The sequence below is a fragment of the Lynx rufus genome, unplaced genomic scaffold (genome assembly GCF_022079265.1).
Source record: "Lynx rufus isolate CCGP_SWC_20201006 ecotype Redwood Valley unplaced genomic scaffold, mLynRuf1.p SCAF_13, whole genome shotgun sequence".
NCBI lineage: Eukaryota > Metazoa > Chordata > Mammalia > Carnivora > Felidae > Lynx > Lynx rufus.
Window position 1 is genome coordinate 7,504,263 of NW_025814827.1, and position 18,526 is coordinate 7,522,788.

The window sequence follows — 18,526 nt, forward strand, 5'->3', positions numbered from 1 at the left end:
AAGATGGAGTCCCTTATGCTATGCCAGGTCACCAAACCGGGGCTTAATATCTTAATGTCTTAATGTCTTAATATCACCTAAGTGTAGTTTCTACCCCTCCCATAAACGTACTCTGAACCGGTCAGTCAGGAACTTTCTGGTCCGCACCAATGAGGTAATCTGTCGCAGGGGCCCTCTCTGTCTCCCCTCTCCCCCTGCCCCCTACCAAAGGAAGATGAGATGACCTTCCAAATAAGACCCCTGCCCTCCCCACTTAGGGATGGTGACCTGGCCTGAAACAATCCTGACTTTTCTTTTACCAGTAACTTCCTTACCCTACCCTCCTTCCTACGGAAGCCTTACATTTTGTATGGCTCCTGGGAGCATCTCTCTGCTTGCTAGATGGGATACTGCCCCATTCATGAATCGCTTAATAAAACCAACTTGATCTTTTAGATTCCTCGGGTGAATTTTTAACAGCCTATAGAGATGAATAAAGTTTGGTCCTCACTCTTGAGAAGCAATGTCCATCCACTCTTTTCTAAGATGAACTAATTCTATCCCATTTCAACATTTGTCACTAACCTCATGACTGTCAAATCTGCATCTACATCTGTGCTCTCATGGGACTCTAGTCCCAGCTCCTCAACCAGACACCAGTTAAATGGACAAAATTTAACATCCTTGGCCCATATTATGTGACATAAAGATGGTTTTTCCTAATGCTTTTATTGCTTTGTTTCTTGTTAGAGGACAGGTTGGGACCTGTATTATTTAGGAATTAGGCGTGGCCATTTGACTACTTCTTAGTTACCCTGCAATCTGGCGTTGGCCTCAGTCTCTCCATTAGAACTCTTCTCACTGTGACCACCACCTCCTTGATGCTAAATCTAATTGACCCTTCCATGCCCTTCTCTTGGCCTCTCAACAGCACCGAAAATATTTCTCATTCCTCTCTTACTATGTCTTCATTTTCCTCTCCGAGCTCTCTAAGCGCCTCTCTTTCGCGGAACTCATTTGTGAGTTCCTTTTTTGTGTGTGCGTAAATGTCGTAGCTTAGGGTTTTGAACTGGTCTCCACTTAGTGAGGACTCTCCTCAGGCACTCCCAACCACTCCTGCGGCTTCACACACCAATCACATTTGTTCTTCTGAGCTCCAGACATTCTCTGCTTGGGTGTCCCACAGGCACCTCATACCTAAGGCGCCCTAATCTCTTACCCTGAACCTGCTCCCCTTCAGTGGATGGGTGATACACCATCTACCCAGCCACCCAAGCCAGAGTCCCAGGTACCATCTTGGACTTTTGCCTCTCCTTCTGTTCCAACATCCACTCACCACATCTTGACAGTTCTACCTACCAAAGAGCCTTCACACCTCTCAAACGCTGCTCTCTATCCCCTTGGCTACTCCTATCATTTGTCTGGACGACTGCAACAGTACCCTAACAGGCTTTCCTGCTGCTGCCTTCCAAATCTGCCGCCCGTTCACCTCTAAACCACAGATCTAGTCATGTCACTCCCCTGTGTAATGCTCGTCACACTGCAGGAGCTCCCCAGGGCCAGACACCCTCACAGGGCCCTGAGGCTCTTCCTCTCCAAGCCCATCCCTTATCATGACCCCCTGCACACACTCCCTCCGCTGACAAGCTCTCCTCCCCGCCTTATTATGCCTCCTTATTCTCAGTTCTCAGCAGACCTTCTGCCAACGACTTGCCCCCGGATGCTAGATCCCTACTGTGTACCCCCAGTCCCCTCCACCCTGCCAGCAAGCTGTTGGTTTGCTCCAGAGCGCCTGTCCCAGTTTGCTCACTGTTCCTCTACTAGCTTATCCCGACAGGCTCACTAGGTGGCACTGTTGCACCCTTAGTGCCGCTCCATGGAGGCCCCCTGGTAACTGTCTGGGAGGAATGGATGAATCCATCCCAGTGGAGGACCCAGTTCCATCAAGCCCCACCCCAGCTTTTCTTCAGGCCACTTTCTTTTTTCTCCCTCGCCTCTATCTGTACTAAAGCTCTCTAGCTTGTTTGCTTTAAAATAGAAAATAGAATAAAAACCGTCACCTCACACCTAACACGTTCTTCTCTCTCCCCTGCCTTCCTCTCCCCTCTCCCCCCCTCCCCTCCAACGGGCTCCCCATAGGCAGTAAAAGATTTGCATTTTCCCCTAGAATTAGAGATCCAGACCAGGGGGAAGGGTAAGAGATGGGGAGGGAGTAGAACCCGGAGGCTTCTACCAAAGTCAGGGTTATGGAGGTACATTCTATATCCAGCAAAATCCACCCTTCTTGGTTGTACCGTGTGCATGGATTTAACAAACACACCATCCTGTAACCACCGCCACCATCACTGCAAAACTTTCTTTATGCTGCATTTTTGTAGTCCATCACCTTCCTCTACCCCCAGCCCTCGGCAAGCGCTTTTCTCACTTCCTCCCTTAGAGTCTTATCTGTTCCAGAATGTCTCTTCTTTAGCTGGGCAAAATGCTCTGGAGATTCAACGCTTTTGAGTTGCACGTATGGATACCATGTTTCCTTTTTACTGCTAAGTAGTAAATCCCCTGTAGGAATGCATGACAGCTCATCCATCCGCTAGCCCCTTGGACGTTCAGGTCGTTTTCACCTTTAGGCAATTATGAATGAAACTGGTATAATTATTTGCATAAAGGTCTTTATGCAGATAGGGATCTTCATTTCCCTTGGGTGGGATTGCTGGTCTGACGGTAAGTATAACTTTCTAAGACACTGCCAAACTGGACTGGAGGGTCCTATGCAAATCACTGGAGAGAGGCTGACCCTACACGGTTGGAAACCAATATGATTAACCCAAACACCCACACGAAGAGCTGTGGGAACCTTGTAACAGCCAGTGACTGGAAAGGGCTGAGGTCTAGCATGTTTGAGGGAAGGTGGTAAAAATGAGGACAGGATGACTGTGATACACCCAACACTCAATGCGAGGAGCTGTCTCCCTGACCCTCCCTGCTGTTCACACTCAAGAGCTTAGGCTGCATCATCTCACATCCACAGGCCATGTGACTCTCCCCAGGCCAGTTGAGAATGAATGGATGTTAATGTTTTACATACTCAAAAGACAATAAAATCAGCAAGCTGGGGGGGGGGGGTGTTGTAGAATTGATACAAAAAGAAACAAATGATCTGAACCATATTTCAAATGAGTAACATATACATAAAGGGGCCATAACTAAGCCAAGTAATTTAGACTATTGAGACTATATGCCCTCAGGCTCCAGACAAAAAGAACTTGAAACATATATTGGATTCTAATTAGCCTTTTTGCCGATGTGGGTTAGTAATTTTGAAATGACATTCTGTACGTTCTAAGATTGGGCAAATAATATATTGTGGATAATGGGAGCCAAGTTTCTCTCTGTTAGAGATGAGAGTTATATACATATCAAAAGGGGGAAGGATGAAAAGTACCTGGAAATTGTTTTTTAAGATTTTATTTTTAAGTAATATCTACACCCAACATGGGGCTTGAAACTACCATCCCGAGATGGATAGTCACATGCTCTACCAACTAAGCCAGCCAGATACCCCAGTACCTGGGGATTCTTCATACTACTCAATGTTTTTCCAAATCTGAAAAAAAAAAAAAAAAAAAAAAAAGAATGGTTGGACTAGTGTTTTCTTAAACTGCCTTATATTAAAAAGCACTTGGGGGGCACCTGGGTGGTTCAGTTGGTTAGCTTCCAACTTCAGCTCAGGTTATGATCTCACAGTTCACAGTTCATGAGTTCGAGCCCCGTGTCAGGCTCTGTGCTGACAGCTCAGAGCCTGGAACCTGCTTTGGAGTCTCTCTCTCTCTCTCTCTCTCTGCCCCTCCCCCACTCACACTGTCTCTTTCAATAAATAAACATTAAAAATTTTTTTTTAATTACTTGGGGCTTTTGATAAAAATGTAAAACTCTAAGACTACTTTTCCCTCCCAAGGTATGCTGCATCTGTCCATTTGGGCCTGACAATGTGCATTTTGCATCATCAAACACATTTAAAAATTTATTTATTTATTTATTTATTCATTTATTTATTTATTTTGAGAGAGTGAGCGAGCAAGTGCAAATGGGGAGGAGCAGAGAGAGAGAGAGAGAGAGAGAGAGAGAATCCCAAGCAAGCTCCACCCTGTCAGGGTAGAGCCCAACTCAGGGCTGAAACTCAAGAACCATGAGATCATGACAGGCAAAATCAAGAGTCGGAGGCTTAGCCAACTGATCCACCCAGGTGCCCCCATCATCAAATACATTTTTGAAACGCTGGATTAAATTATCTTTGAGGTCCGTTGTTCCATGCTCTACAGGAGGCATGAATTAAGCCAATTTTAGAAATTTGTTGCCCAGAGTGAAAAGAATGGGGGTAACGACTCTCTATTTGCCTGAAATATATTTATTACAGAGTTGAAACATTCATACAAGTACCAAGAGCCCATAGGAAAGCCCCTTGGACAATCTCCTGGGAAGAACATGCAGGAGAAATCCCAGAATTCTTTGAAAGCCAAGTGATCCATACATTGTCTAGAGTTACACATTTGAGGAATAAGTGGCTTGATTTCCATCCTTCCGATAGGACCAAGTGCCTACTGGTCTGGGGGCCTTTGCCCATACACCATCTGACCTGAAACACCTACCCCACCACACACTGGCAGGGCTGGCCCCTTCTGCCCACCAAGGCTCTCGTCAAACGTCAACTTCTCAGAATGGCCATCCAATCTCACCTGCCCTATCCCACCCATCTCTATATCTTCACCAGGCTTCTCTTCTTTATAGCACTTACCGTTATCTGAATTTATCTATCTTTCCCTACTGACAGTCACAAGATTCACTCCATGCAGGAGTGTTCATTCCATATACACCGGGCACAAAATAAACATTCATTGAATGATTTAGCAATGTACACATGTACAGGAATCTATTTCTTAAATTTGTTAAGTTTGTTAATTTATTTTGAGAGAGAGAGAGACAGCGAGTGCACAAGCAGGGGAGGGGCAGAGAGAGAGAGAGAGAGAGAGAGAGAGAGAATCCCAAGCAGGCTCCACACCATAAGTGCAGAGCCCGATGCAGGGCTTGAACTCATAAATCATGAGATCATGACCTGAGCCGAGATCAAGAATCAGACGCTCACCCAACTGCACTCCCCAGGCGCCCCAGGAATCAATTTCTTATGATGAACAAACATGTTTACAGTGTGGTAGGTGAAACATAACCAAATCAAGTGGGAAACAGGCCTTTATTATAATAAAGTTTATTTTTTTTCCTCCCATACAGTTTAAGAAAACCAGACATCAGTGTAAGTTGGAGGAACAGCTGTGTTCAGAAATGGGTCTTTGCCTTTTCATCCACAATGGATTGTTGACCAGAAAATCAGAGGCCGGCATTCAACTAATATGTGATAAAGAGTTGTTATACAGTGTGAATAGGTGTTTCGTATAGTACCATGGCCAAACAAATTTGGGACACAGCAGAGCCAAATGAAGGGTCTCTCCAACACATCTGATCACACTGATCCACTGCCCCTTGCCTTCCTTAGAACTTCTCACGTGAGCTGAGTTCCACAACAAACACTTTCAGACGGCAGCAGGTCAAACAGGTCACTTTGTACTCAAATGGTTTCCTAAAACCTCCCACTTCTCATTCCAATCGGTGACAGATTCGTTGCTCTCTAGAAACTGAGCAGTGGAAAGCAAAGCTATGATGAGCGAAGGACAATGCGGTTAGCTAAACGGCCTCATTCGAGTACATTCAAGTTTTATCACCACCGTGGCATCTGGGAAATTTGGGGGGCAGTGTTTCTCATGCAGGGGGAGGAAGAAGAGGGTCATCCCATTAGGAGTTTGTCACCCCCCACAAAATCCTCTTTGAGATCGTGTGGTGGTGAGCATTGCTACCAATGGGAGTATGGCACATTTCCAAGGTGTATTGAGACAATAAAAACCTGAGGGCCGCTACATGAAAAGACACCTTCCCAGTGAGCTCTCCAGCTCACCCACTGCCAACCTTTTTGCCTTTCCTTTTTGACTTTGGCTTACGCAAACCCACATTACACTTAATATCTAATGGTAATTAATATTTTTGAACCCACTGTCTGTATCTAGAAGCTTCCAAATCAGCCCATTGCAAACTGTCATCCAATTTTAATTTGTAACACTGTCCAAATGTATACAGTGGGACTGAGTTTGCCAAACGTATAAAAACATTATGAAACACTGGTCTTCTTTTGTTGATGTAACATTTTCTTTCCCATCATTAAGGATGGCGAAAAAGTCACATCACCCAAAATTAAATAATCTGAAGGTCCTTCAGATTAATCACCTATAACTTTCAACTATTTCTGAACTAAACAAACATTTTCCTCTCCCTAAACAAAAGAGATGTTAAAGAGCTTCATGTCTTTGGCACCTGCTAGAATAGGGTATTTAAACTCTGTGCCTTTTTGCAGCATAAAATTGAAGTTATAGCAAGGCAAAACGGGTGCCCACAGACCCTGCTGGAGTAAAATTCCACTAGGAGTGTCAGATTATCGCCCCAAACCAAATTTTGTCATGCAGTGGGCAATTAATGTACCAAAAATTTACCAGCCCATATAATTTTATCAGTCTACCTTTCCCCAGAGGAAGTAAATAAACAGTAAAACTAATGAAATCATATTTCTTGACCACTCTCAGCCAATATAAATTTTTACTTGTCCTCAGAGGGTTGGACGATGAGCTATTCGTGAGGCCATTCAAGTTTCTGGGCCAGTTACCACAGAGGCAGTATTCTAAGTTTTGAGGGTGTTCCTGAGTCAGCAAAGAGGATCCTGCTTTGTGATGGACAGCCCCTCAAGTCATTAGCAAGTGCAGATCAGGGGTTGATGGGCGTCTGCTACAGTTTTGCATCAGCATTTCTGAACTCTCTGAAAACAGCACGAAATACTAAACTTTAACTCCTAAGGCAACAGATGAGAAAATGCTCAGTGTGCTACTCTTGTGCAGACAGCAGGGGATACATCCTTAGGTGGTGAGTTGCTGAAAATTAGGTCAACTGCAACAAAGCTGAGAGGCCCAGTGCCTTCTGGAACTCATGACGCCAGCATTTTTCCCATTTGGCCTGTGGCCCTTCTGCATTAGGATCACCTGGGGACTTCCTCAGATTCAGGGCAAATCTCCTCCAAAAGACCTACATCTTAAACTACTAACACAGAATCCCGATTTGGCCTGGGAATCCGCACTGGTCGCCAACTCACCAAATGTGTCTGATTCGCAGCAAAGCTTGAGGATCACTGTAGTTGACCAACCCTTTACAAGGTCTTTGACATCCTCTGCCCAGGAACACTAAACTTTGCAGCACCTTTGAAATGCTGAAGCAATATTAAATGGATAGCATCCCCAAATAGAGCCATGCCATTGGTTTACACAGTGACAGGTGAGCACAGCCAACTGGAATTAACTCAGCCGGCTCCCATGCCTCACACATTTGACCTGCATTGCATAATACTTTGCAGCATCGAATTGGCAACGAGAAAACAGAACAAAACAGAACACAGACACCCAGCCATGTGGCCTTTAGAGAAAATCCAAATCCACGTGACATGGGAATTGGCACTTTAAGGCACAACAGACTTGTGGGAAAGAGGACTCTTCATTCATTCATTCCCTTCACTAGGTGGGGAAAGGAAGAAGCCCCCTCCCCAAACCAGGTCTCTTCATCCTGAAGTGTTTCCCCAGTCCCCAGGGTTCCCACAGACCCAGCTTCCTCTTACTCCACCCCCTCCACACCCCCCGCTGATCTTTCTGGCTCATTCTCCTCCCACCATGGAGGTCTTGGCAGGAGCTGTGCCATGTGGGACTCAACAAATGAAGCAGGGTCCGTTTTCAAAGGGTAACACTACAAGAGTAGTAAAGCTTCATCTGGCCACTTAATAGGAAGGCTTCTAACTGCCTTATTTTAAATAAATTTAAGACTTAGTGAACTATTAAGGATTCGCCTGAACAAGGACTTACTTGAACCCATCTTCCCCTTTTAAAATCACAATTATAGAATAGGTGCACATTGAGAGACATTTCCCCAGTTAAATACCTTATTGACATGAACGCACTCAAAAATGCCAAGACATCAACCACCGTGAATATTTTAGACCTTGGTAAACAGGTACCACTAGGCACTTATGGTGCTTAGGAGGTTGTAGCTTAATGTTGACATCTGGCATGAAAAGCTTATGGTCTGAATCATGTTTCTTTTTTATGTAATTCTGGCTCAGGAATCCGATACAGAGCAGCTGAGAAATAAATTATGTTGCTGAGGCTGAAGATGAGGCACAGAAGTACAGCTCCAGCTATCTGAGGGAAAGACAGGGGCCTGGAGTTGGCCAGGAGCCATTCCCTCCTCAGAGTCTTGTCCAGAACAATGGCTTCCATCTGCAGGTGTGTGGCCAGGATCACACACACGTGGAACAGCTGGTGACTGTGACCTACGGCAAACACAGAAAAGGCTGCCAGGATCAGCAACAAAAAACGAACAGGGGCCCCTGGGTGGTGCAGTTGGTTAAGCTTCCAACTCTTGATTTCGGCTCAGGTCATGATCTCACAGTTTGTGAGTTCGAGCCCCGCATTGGGTTCTGCGCTGACAGGGCAGAGCCTGCTGGGGATTCTCTCTCTCTCCCTCTCTCTCTGCCCCTCCTGTATCTCTCTCTCTCTCTCTCAAAATAAACTTTTTTTTTTTTTTTTTAAGGAATAGACTGCTGATACTGTTCCATGGTGTATAGGCTAAAAACATTATGCTGGGTAAAGAAGCTAGACACAAGGGACCACATATTGTCAGAATCCATTTATAGCAAATGTCCAGGAAAGGCAAATCCACAGACGCAAAGGTTAGTGGTTTCTTCAGGCAGGGGGTAGGAATCAGGATTAATAAGACATGGGCAGGAGGGATCTTACTGGGGTGATGATCATGTTCTAAAACTCATTTGCGATGATGGGGATTCAATTTGGGGGGTTAACTAAAAATATCACTGAATTGTATCCTTGAAATCAGGGAACCATGTGATACATAAAATATGCCTCAATACATTTATTTGTTTTTTAAATGTTTGTTCATTTATTTTTGAGACAGACAGCATAAGCAGGGGAAGGGCAGAGAGAGAGGAAGACAGAGAATCCCAAGCAGGTTCCGCACTGACAGCACAGAGCCCTACAAGGGGCCTGAAATCACGAACCATGAAATCGTGACCTGAGCCGAAACCAAGACTCTGATGCTCAACCAACTGAGCCACCCAGGCGCCCCAATATTTTTTTTAATGCAGTGTGAGAAAAATTAAAAGGCCCGAGTACATTTTTTCAACTTGTCCACCAGTCCTGTTTTTCACATGAAGTCTGGCATCATGTTCTCCCAAAGTTCACCTCTTCAGAACCAGCACTCATCAGCTCCAATTCTGAGGCCAACGGAGAAGCCAACCAGACTTTCTATTGGCCAGTTACAAGGTAGCCCTCTCCTTACTGCTGGTTAATCCCAGACATGACCAGGGGCTCTTCCTCCCTGATGACCTTCAGGACCTTGGCTCACCAGCTATGTGTCCACAGAGGGGAGGACCCAGCAGAGGGGGGTGGTAGTGGGCGGGAACATGCTGAGTTGGTAGTGATGAGAAAAAGAGTCCATTGCCCAGGGCCAAGGACTGTTTGCAGGACAACGCTCAGACATCAGAAGATGAGAAGAGAACAAAGACAGCATGTGTCATGGGCTGAGCTGTGTCTCCCTTCCCCCAATTCCAAATGTTGAAGTCCCAATGCCCAGTACCTCAGAATGTGACCGTATCTGGAGACAGGATCTTTTATTATTTTAAGTTTATATATTTATTTTGAGAGAGAGAGGGAGAGAGGCAGAGGGAGGGGCAGAGAGAGAGAGAGAGGGGGAGAGAGAGAAAATCCCAAGCAGGCTCCGTGCCGTTGACAGCAGTGAGCCTGATGTGGGGCTTGAACTCACGAACCACAAGATCATGACCTGACACTCAACTGACTGAGCCACCCAGGTGCCCTCTGACTGGTACCCTTCTAAGAGGAGGAAGTTAGGACCTGGGCATGGGAAAGACCACGTGAGGAGAGACAGAGAAGATGGCCGTCTGCAAGCCAGGGAGAGAGCCAGGAGAGAGACGGACCCAGCCCACACCTTGGTCTCAGCCTCCAAAATTATGAGAAAATGCATTTCTGTTGTTTAAGCCACTCAGTCTGTGATTCTTTGTTATGGCAGTCCTAGCAAACAGATACAACACAAGAGTTAAGGATTCTCTTTCATTAAAAGAGAGAGAGAGAGAGAGAGATTCCCGCAATCTGGCTGGACAGGAATATGGAGGAACTTCCTACAGGCAGGGCCAGCACTAACCAGTTAGCACTCTGCCCCACATCGGAGAGGGAATCCCACATCTGGCAGACCCCATTATTGTGGGACGGATCATTTTCCAAACCCGTTGTTAATGACCTGTCATTAACAGTTGTCTGGCAAATGTCTGGCCAATGGAGGGGTGTCTCTGGGTTCTGTTCCCCTAGGCCCAAGAGAGTGGGATTAAAAGTGAATAAATGAAATGTTATTAAGACACCAGGGAGTTGGTAAAACAAGGCCAGGGCTATTTTTTCCTGCGGTCCCCGGACTTCATTTACAACCACCGATACTTTGTCTAGGTGGGGCTCGGGAGGTGGACAGGGCTCCTGTAGACAAGTTCCAACTCCGTGGCCCTCTCGTCTCCCCCGCCCCCTCACCTTTTTGTTTGAAATTTACCCTCCAAGCATTTTGGTCCTTGGCATCCCTTCTGGTAGGACAGAATTGAAGTAAAGGAGATGAAGCTCTTTTCAGAGCCAATAAAGCAAACCTGGCCACATGTCTTAGGTGGGAGGAGATGAAAAAAATCACTGGAGAAATGGGCTTGGGGAGAACCAGGGTCCCTGCCCACCATTTAAGGATAAGGGCTGACGCTTGAACCCCCATGACAGCGTATCTAGGGAGCTCTCATCTCAAGGAGTCCTCAGCGTCACCAGAAGTGGCCCAAGGTTCCCTCCTCCGGCCAGTGCCCGACCCACTTCCCTAGACAAAGAGGGAAGGCGCCCTCCCAGCAGGTAGAAGTCCTCTGGCTCTGACAGCTCCTCTCCAGCACATCACTTCTCTAACGGCGGTGAGCTCAGGTTCCCCTGGAGAGTCACCCAGCCTCTGAGTGAGACGCCCCGAGCTTCTGGTTCGGGATGTCCGGGGGCCTGAGAATCTGAGAATTCCCAGATAATGCCAAATGCTGATGCTCCAGGGGCCACACCTGAGAACCAAGACTCCTGGCCCCACTGCAGCCGCCTGAACGAGACGAAGACACGCTCCCCTCCTTGGCACAGCCCCTGCCATCTGTCAGCCTCGGGGCCATCTGCACTCGGTCTGTCTTGTTCCTCTCCAGGGCTGCCCTCGATGTCCATTTAATCCTGGGATTTCATCTTCGGGGTAATAACGGGACTCCCTAGGCCCCGTAGCCCATAGGAATGCCTTAGAATCCTAGATGCACCTGTTCTCCATCCTCCCATCCTACCTGGCCATTTGCTGGCTACGTACATCCTGGCCTCCATTGCCTTACAGTTTCACTTCCCTTGGCCTGCTCCTAGAGAAGCCCCTGGGGAATTGCGTCTCTCCATGCCCCTGCTTCCCCTTCGAGACCGCATGCACTGGTGTCCTGGTGGCAGGGAGACAACGGGGCCGCCGCGCACTCACCGATGTAGTCGAAGCGTCCAGGCGCCAGGCGCTCTGGCAGGTGTGCGGAGTAGAAGAAAGAGGCCAGGAGGGTCATGGCCGTGTGCTTCTGGTGGTACAAGGCGGCTTCATTCTGCGCACCGTCCCCCGAAAGCAGGAACAGCTGCAGGGATTCAGAGGAACATCAGATCTCGAGAGGAGGCCCCCTTCCTTCTCATCACCCGAAGCCATCTCTGCACACGCGTGCGGGCACCACGGGCCAAGGCCCTCACCTCCTTGGTCTGTGGTTTGGAAGGGGAACTCTCAGGGACCGTGGGAGCAGAATTCCTATTCCTTTTTTTTTTTTTTATATTAAAAAAAATTTTTTTAGGTTTATTTAGAGAGAGAGAGAGAGAGAGAGTGGAGGGGAGGGGAGGGGAGGGGCAGAGAGAAAGGGAGAAAGAGAATCCCAAGCAGGCTCCGCACCGTTAGCACAGAGCCCAGTGTGGGGCTCAAAGTCACAAACTGCGAGATTATGACCTGGGCCGAAATCAAGAGTCGGACACTTAACCGACTGTGGCACCTAGGTGCCCCTTAATAATTTTTTTAATGTTTATTCATTTTTGTGTGAGAGAGAGACAGAGCGCAAATAGGGGAGGGGCAGAGAGAGAAAGAAACCCAGAATCCGAAGCAGGCTCCCAGGCTCTGAGCTGTCAGCACAGAGCCCGAACCGGGGCTCGAGCTCACAAACCATGAGATTATGACCTGAGCCGAAGTCAGACGCTTAACCAACTGAGCCACCCAGGCTCCCGCATAATTCTGACTGTGATCTTTTGAGAGACCCAAGGCAACTGTATTTTATTTTATTTTTTCTCCCCGCAGGGCAGCTGTATTTTAATCCTCCAAATGTCCATAAAGCCTTTTGGGTTGTTTAATTACGAAAGAAAAGGAAAGAAATCAAGGAAGGAAAAGAAAGGAAAAGAAAAATCCTACTAGATCTATTTGCTACTCTTTTGTCTGGGGGTAAAATGTAAGTATAGTAAAAAGTGGTCTAGTCACCCTTGAACTCACTTCTCACCAGCGCATCCCCTGATTTCAAGCTCCTAATTAAGGCTTTAAAGCCTAGAAATCCCTGGAAGGCCTTTCTGAGTCATCAAAACGTGTTCATTACAGCCATTATCCTGTTTGAGAGCTAAGTATAGTTTTTGTATTACCGTTATAATGACAGCAGCCATCACTTACCTAGGGCACTAAGCCAGCCTTTTATTTGCACAATTTCATCACAGCCTCAACAACTACCAAAACATCCCACTTTGCCGACGAGGAAGCTGGGCCAGAGGGTGACTTGCAAACCACTAATCAGCAGTGAAGTCAGGCTGTGGATCCAGGCAGGCTGATTCCAGAACCGATGCTCTGCTCCTCAACCTCCCCGCTCGCGATCAGACCTCCCGGCCCCTCCTCCGCCCCCTGACTCAGCTGGTGCTCCTAATAACGCAGACCTGTGCTATGCGATTTGGTGGCATGTGGGAACGGCTTGCTCTCTGCTCTGGTTTCCTATGGGTGTTCTGTGTCGTCGAGGAAGGAGTCAGGGGAATGGGCCGCACCCACGCCTCTGGGTCTCCCCCCCCCATCCCAGGCTCACACAGGTGGTGCCGGCTCTGGCCCTCCCCTTCGGTCCCTGACTTGCGCGTCAAACTTCAAGCCGCCCCTGGGAGGGAAACGCCACTCACTAGGTGCAGGCCCTCTGCCGGGCATTGCTGAGCCCTCTGATCTGCTGATTTGATTAAGCCCCTCTACCCCTCTGTGCGGGAGAGGATGTCAGCCTCATTAACAGATGAAGAAACTGAGGCTCAGAGACTGAGATCAGGTGCATTCCCTAAGGTCACAGAGCCAGTGCGCACTGGGATTTGAACTCAGGTCCATCCGATTTGTGAGTGCCTCTCCCCTTTCTTGTGTCCCTCTTACACCCCCTTCCTTCATGTTCTCCAATTCCCATCTATCTTACGACCTTCATTTATCCTTTTTCCTTCGCTGCTAGTATGTTAGTTGATGACAATACAGAATAAATGCATTTAGTGGCCACTTGCCACGAGCCAGCGATCTCATGTAATCTTCCCCCCAGTCTGACGAAAGCAGGTGTTATTACCATGCCCATTTTACAGAGGGGGACATCAAGGCACAGAGATGGTACCTAACTGGCCCAAAGTCTTACAGCGAGTACGTATTAGAGATTTGCCTCCAGAGCCTGCTTTCCTGGTCACCGCACTAAACCCCAGGCTGCCTCCCCTTCCCAGCCCTCCACGACTGCGTCTGAGCCCCCAGTCAGTGCTGGCCATTGATGCATCCCCTGTGGTTTGCCAGGGCCTTCATTCTCCTGCTGTGTCCTAACTACTAAGGGAGCCCCTGGGTCGTGGCTCCCACGTCCGTCCCTCGCAGTGACCACCATGGCGCTCCGAGCCCCAGGAGCTCAGGAAGCAGTAGATTCCCTGGTGTTGCCAACAGGCAGAGAAAAGACGGAGCCGGGCCCTTACCCTGTAGAAGATGGGAAGGGAGTCCCAGGTGTAGGGATAAGCAAAGGCAAGGACGCGAAGCATCTTGCAGAGCCCGGGCTTCTGGATTTCAAGAAACCTAAAGCGGGGAAGGAAAGGGGGAAGACGTTGGACCGAAAACGGTTTCCGTGAATGACACACGTGCACGCACATGACAAATTACTGAGGGCAGGTCGTCCGCAGAAGAGAAGTCTTTTTGTACAACCTCCTCCGGAGGCCAGTGGCTCCCCCCCGACGGGCCTCTTCCGCTTCTCCCAGCCCGACGGGAGTGACTCTGCCTTCGAGGAGAAAGGGTCTCAGGGGAAACCATCTCCTGGGGCCGCATCGTGAGGGGCAACGGTGTCCAAAGAAGCCAGGGAGGAGGTATTGGGCTGGGAAGGCCCTCTGGGAGGCAAGTTGTCGAACTGCCAAAGGGCCTTTTAGAAGTCCAGCAGCAACCGGGTGGGCAGACGTGGGGGGTGTGGGGGGCCCCCAGCCCGGGCTCCGGGGGCGAGCACGGCTGTGAAGGAGCCGATGTCAGCTGCCCCGGGTGCGTGCTGTGCCAAAGCCCTTGGTTCGGTGAAGTCTTTAATGACTTTGAGAGACTTCCGGAATACTTGGTACCACACGCAGGGACGCTGGCCTGGGGAAATCGAGTAAACGTGGCCTTTCCCCCTCGTTCAGCAACACCCCGACCCGCCTCCAGTCCCAAGAGGAAGCCAACGTTCAAATGAGCGGTGCTGACCGTGGCAAAGACAGGTAGGTCCTCCTGGACAGAACGCGATGGGGCCTCTGCTGGCTCGGGGCCGGCAGCCCAGGGTGTGGGGACTCTGGCAGCACAGATGGCAGGCTGGACGCTGGGAGGACGTGAGAGGAACGAGGAGAATGTCCACACAAAACCAGAGCCCTGAACTGGGGCTCAGGCGAGGGAGGGCTCACGCCCCGGGCCAGGGGGCTGTCGAGGCAGGGTGGCAGGGCAGGACCCCGCTTGGGTACCACTGGGTATCAGTGGGGGGGGGGGGGGGCGGGGCCCTCCCTCGGTGCCCCCAGGGCTGCAGGGCGAGGCCGGAGGTCCCCACAAAGGTGGGGTGCAGAGTCAGGGCGCCAGGGCTGGTGGGGTGGCCGTCCCGGTGCAGCCAGTGAGGCAGTGGAGGCATTTGGCCCCTCTCAGCCCTTCCTGACGGTCCTGCCCCTCTTGACGCTCTCTGGCGAGAATGGAGTCTGCTCCCCACCCCTGGTCCCCAGACCCCCCAGTCCCAGCCCACAAGCCTGCCCTTTCCTCCACCAAACACAATCTGCCTCTCTGCTCAGCCCGCGCCCATCTCCCCACTCAGCCAGGTTCTTCCTGTCGCCACAGGCTGGTGCCATCACCTGTCACCTGCTGTCCCCCTGGCCGCTGTGTCGTGTCTAGCCCTCAGGAATGCCAAGCATGAGGATCCCTGCTCCAGAATAAGAGGCAGAGAAGCCCCACAGCCTCCAGCGATAGGCTCCGACTGCTCTCAAGCCCACGGCAGCATGTGTCCCCTTTCCTGACCCTGTCCTACGTCAGACGAGCGCATGGCGGGCGCTGGGTAGAGAAGGAAGACAAGCTCCAGGAAAAGGAGGGAAAGAAACAAGGGACAGCAACTTACGTCCCCCCGCAAACAGGAACCCCAGCCTTGGGAGTAAACTGCCGACCCTGGGAGAGGGGATTTCACATGCAGTTTCTGACCTGGACACCCTAGGTTCGAATCCTGCCTCTGCCCTTCATGATCATGTGACCCCGGCAGGTGAGGTAACCTCTGCGCCCCTCTGAATCCTCGCGTGTGACACAGGGCCGACAACCCTACCCCCTCACGGGCTTGTTGCAAGCATCTGACGAGATGATACTTACGAGGGAGCTTACTCACATCACAGAGGAACACTCCCGAAATGGAAGCTTTTACTAAAATGTGTGTCGTGGGATTCATTCTCTCCCCGTCCCCATCTTATAGCTACGCCGTAAGGAAAATGGGCATAGGTAGGTTCGGGGTGATTTGTCTAGAGTCAGAGGAGCTGGTAAGAGGCAAAGCTAGGACTGAAACCCTGGGCCGTCTGGCTTCCACGTTTCACACCGCCGCCCCTCCGGCAGGCTGAGCAGGCCTCAGACCACAACCCAGCCTCCATCCTTGCCTGTACCCTCTGCCCCAGGGAGCAGCTGGGACACACGCCCACTGCCCCAACAGCCAGAGTCCATCTCAATAGCATTCGAGGTCTCCTGGCAAACCCGACCGCACGCCCGCTCCCTCCTGCCCCGTGCACGGCACGGCCTATCCTTCCTGAGTTAGGAGAGGCTCGCCATTAAACGCTCTTTCTGGCTCACCATAAAGCACGCTCTTTCTGTGACCACTTACACAGGAGGAAAGCTCGCTGTGGCCGGCGAGGGCCATCCCCCAAACCATGGATTTCCCGTGACTTGAGACAACATTTCGCCCGGCCTGATAAAGTGCTTTCCCGGGGGCAAACGAACCAGCCTCTCCAGCTGCAAAGCCGAGTCTACAGGGAGAAAAAAAAGGGAGAAAAAGCAGAGCAGAAGAGAGACAGCAACAGAGAATAAAAGGCAGAAGGGCCAGCAGCCACAGACAGGGGCCTCCCACTACTAAGGTGCAGTTCCACATTTAGCCACAGGGTGTCGCTCCATCCAGAGATTCCCGGAAGGAGGGGTGGGAGCCACAGAATCCTCCGAAAGCACCGGATGCCCCACCTGGTCTCCAAAGCCCCACCTGGTCAGACAGTCCCTACACCACAGAGTTGACAGGCCAGTTTACAGGGAGTCAGGCCTCGGCTGCCTAGAACCAGGTTGGCAGGCAACACTGGATTTTTTTTGGCAGAAGCCTTTATCAGGAGAGGGTCGATAGGATACCAGTCTGTTCTAAAACCTGATAAATCGTGTTGCAACAAAGCCAGCAGGATTTGCAAGCAAGTTCTGGAACGGGTGCTTGAAACGGGTGGGCTTTTGGAAACGTTCTATCGCAGAGGTCGTGTGCGTGTATGTGTGTGCGTTGTGGTTGCAGCTGTTCTGTTGTGGGAGTGACATCACAGGAATGTGGACATTTCCGCATGCTGGCCCCCGGCCCCGGTAGCACTGTCATCTGGCTGAGCCCTCCGACCTCCAGAGGTGTCTGAGAACCACTCACTGCTGAGCCTCCTGCCTCCAGCTCTGACCTCCAAACCCTCTCCTGGGCCTTCTCTGTGCCCCTCTTGGCTGCCACAGTACCAAAGCCACAGGATGGCTCTCACGGTGCAGCTCACTTTCCGTCCGGGATGAAAAGTCACCCCTCTCCCTCACAGCACTGCCCATAGGGCATTCCACTGAGCAAGTATCTGTCCAAAAAGCCGACTGCTGGGGGCCTTGGATGCGTGGATAAAAAGTACCTACAGGGACTTGTAACATACAGCAAACTCTGTGGGACCAACGTGCCTTAAGGGAGTGAGGACACCTTTCTGGGCTTCCGGATGGTCAGCAGGATGAGCAAGCGAGGTCTCCGTCACCCCACTTTGCTCCAAGAGCCACATAGAGATCACGCATTCTCCCATCTCCTTTCTCAAGTGCTACCGAGGAAGAAAGCAGTTTTCTGGAATATTCATTTGAACAAGCGGCCATGATCATAGGGACCAGAAACCCAGTCAGGGGAGCCCCCGGTTCTCTACGTGGAGATTTCCCTTAAAGACATGCACTGTAATGGAATGAATGCCACTTAGACCGTGATACTCCGGTAAGCACGGAAATAACTAAAAACTACTCGCGAGGTTCACGGTCTACTTCCTGCCCAGGGAAGACGACGGTGGTTCTCTGCCACTCCTGGCCACGCCGTGGACTGATGGCGCAGGAGGCCAAGGTCGGGTGGGCTTGGGAGAGGGGGAAGGCAAGGAGAGAAATCTTGGAAAAGACTCCGAAGCTCCGGCATTGTAGAACATCCAAACCAGACAGGACCCAGAAACATCCTCTCAGATGCCCTTGCTTGTATGGACACTGGAGCCAGAGGCCACACGGCAAGTCTGTGAAATCGGGGCCTCCGGGGGGCCCTGGCCCTCCTCTCCACCTGCTTCTCCTGAAGTTAATAGGGGCTGAGTCACCCCCCGCCCTGGGCACAAGTCCTCTTTCTTGCTCCTCAGACACTGAAGACGAAGAAGGAAATGAAAACATGAAAGGAAAGAGGACCAGGTGAGAAGGGAGCCCAAAGGGCCCTCAGATGGGGCATCCCACCCTGTCTGTGGGCCCCCTTCTCTGTTTCTCTTCCAGCACCACCTTCCTCCCATCCCCACGGCAGCAGCTGCTACCACACCAGGAAGCCCCTCAGCTCCAAAGTGGAGTCCAT

General features: G+C 50.2%; 1 protein-coding gene and 1 long non-coding RNA gene across 6 annotated transcripts in view; one reads left to right on the forward strand and one right to left on the reverse strand.

The window, feature by feature from the left end:
- The window catches only part of LOC124508445 (uncharacterized), an 80,179-nt gene that overhangs the window by 52,711 nt on the left and 8,942 nt on the right, over positions 1 to 18,526 (forward strand). For 2 of the 5 annotated variants that reach the window (XR_006961252.1, XR_006961256.1), the window contains exons 4-5: positions 14,874 to 14,948; positions 15,547 to 18,372. This is a non-coding gene — a long non-coding RNA (uncharacterized LOC124508445). Of the gene's footprint in view, positions 1 to 9,271; positions 9,450 to 12,543; positions 12,692 to 14,873; positions 14,949 to 15,546; positions 18,373 to 18,526 lie in introns of all 5 variants that reach the window. The other 3 variants (XR_006961254.1, XR_006961253.1, XR_006961255.1) reach the window with 3 other exon arrangements.
- PAQR5 (progestin and adipoQ receptor family member 5) overlaps positions 5,208 to 18,526 on the reverse strand; it is a 61,490-nt gene continuing 48,171 nt past the window's right edge. Inside the window, exons 7-9 of the mRNA XM_047074869.1 lie at positions 14,193 to 14,289; positions 11,704 to 11,845; positions 5,208 to 8,440 (exon numbers count right to left, since the gene is read on the reverse strand). Of these exons, the coding sequence (XP_046930825.1) occupies positions 8,199 to 8,440; positions 11,704 to 11,845; positions 14,193 to 14,289 (481 nt within the window). The 3' untranslated portion in view covers positions 5,208 to 8,198. The remainder of the gene's footprint in view (positions 8,441 to 11,703; positions 11,846 to 14,192; positions 14,290 to 18,526) is intronic.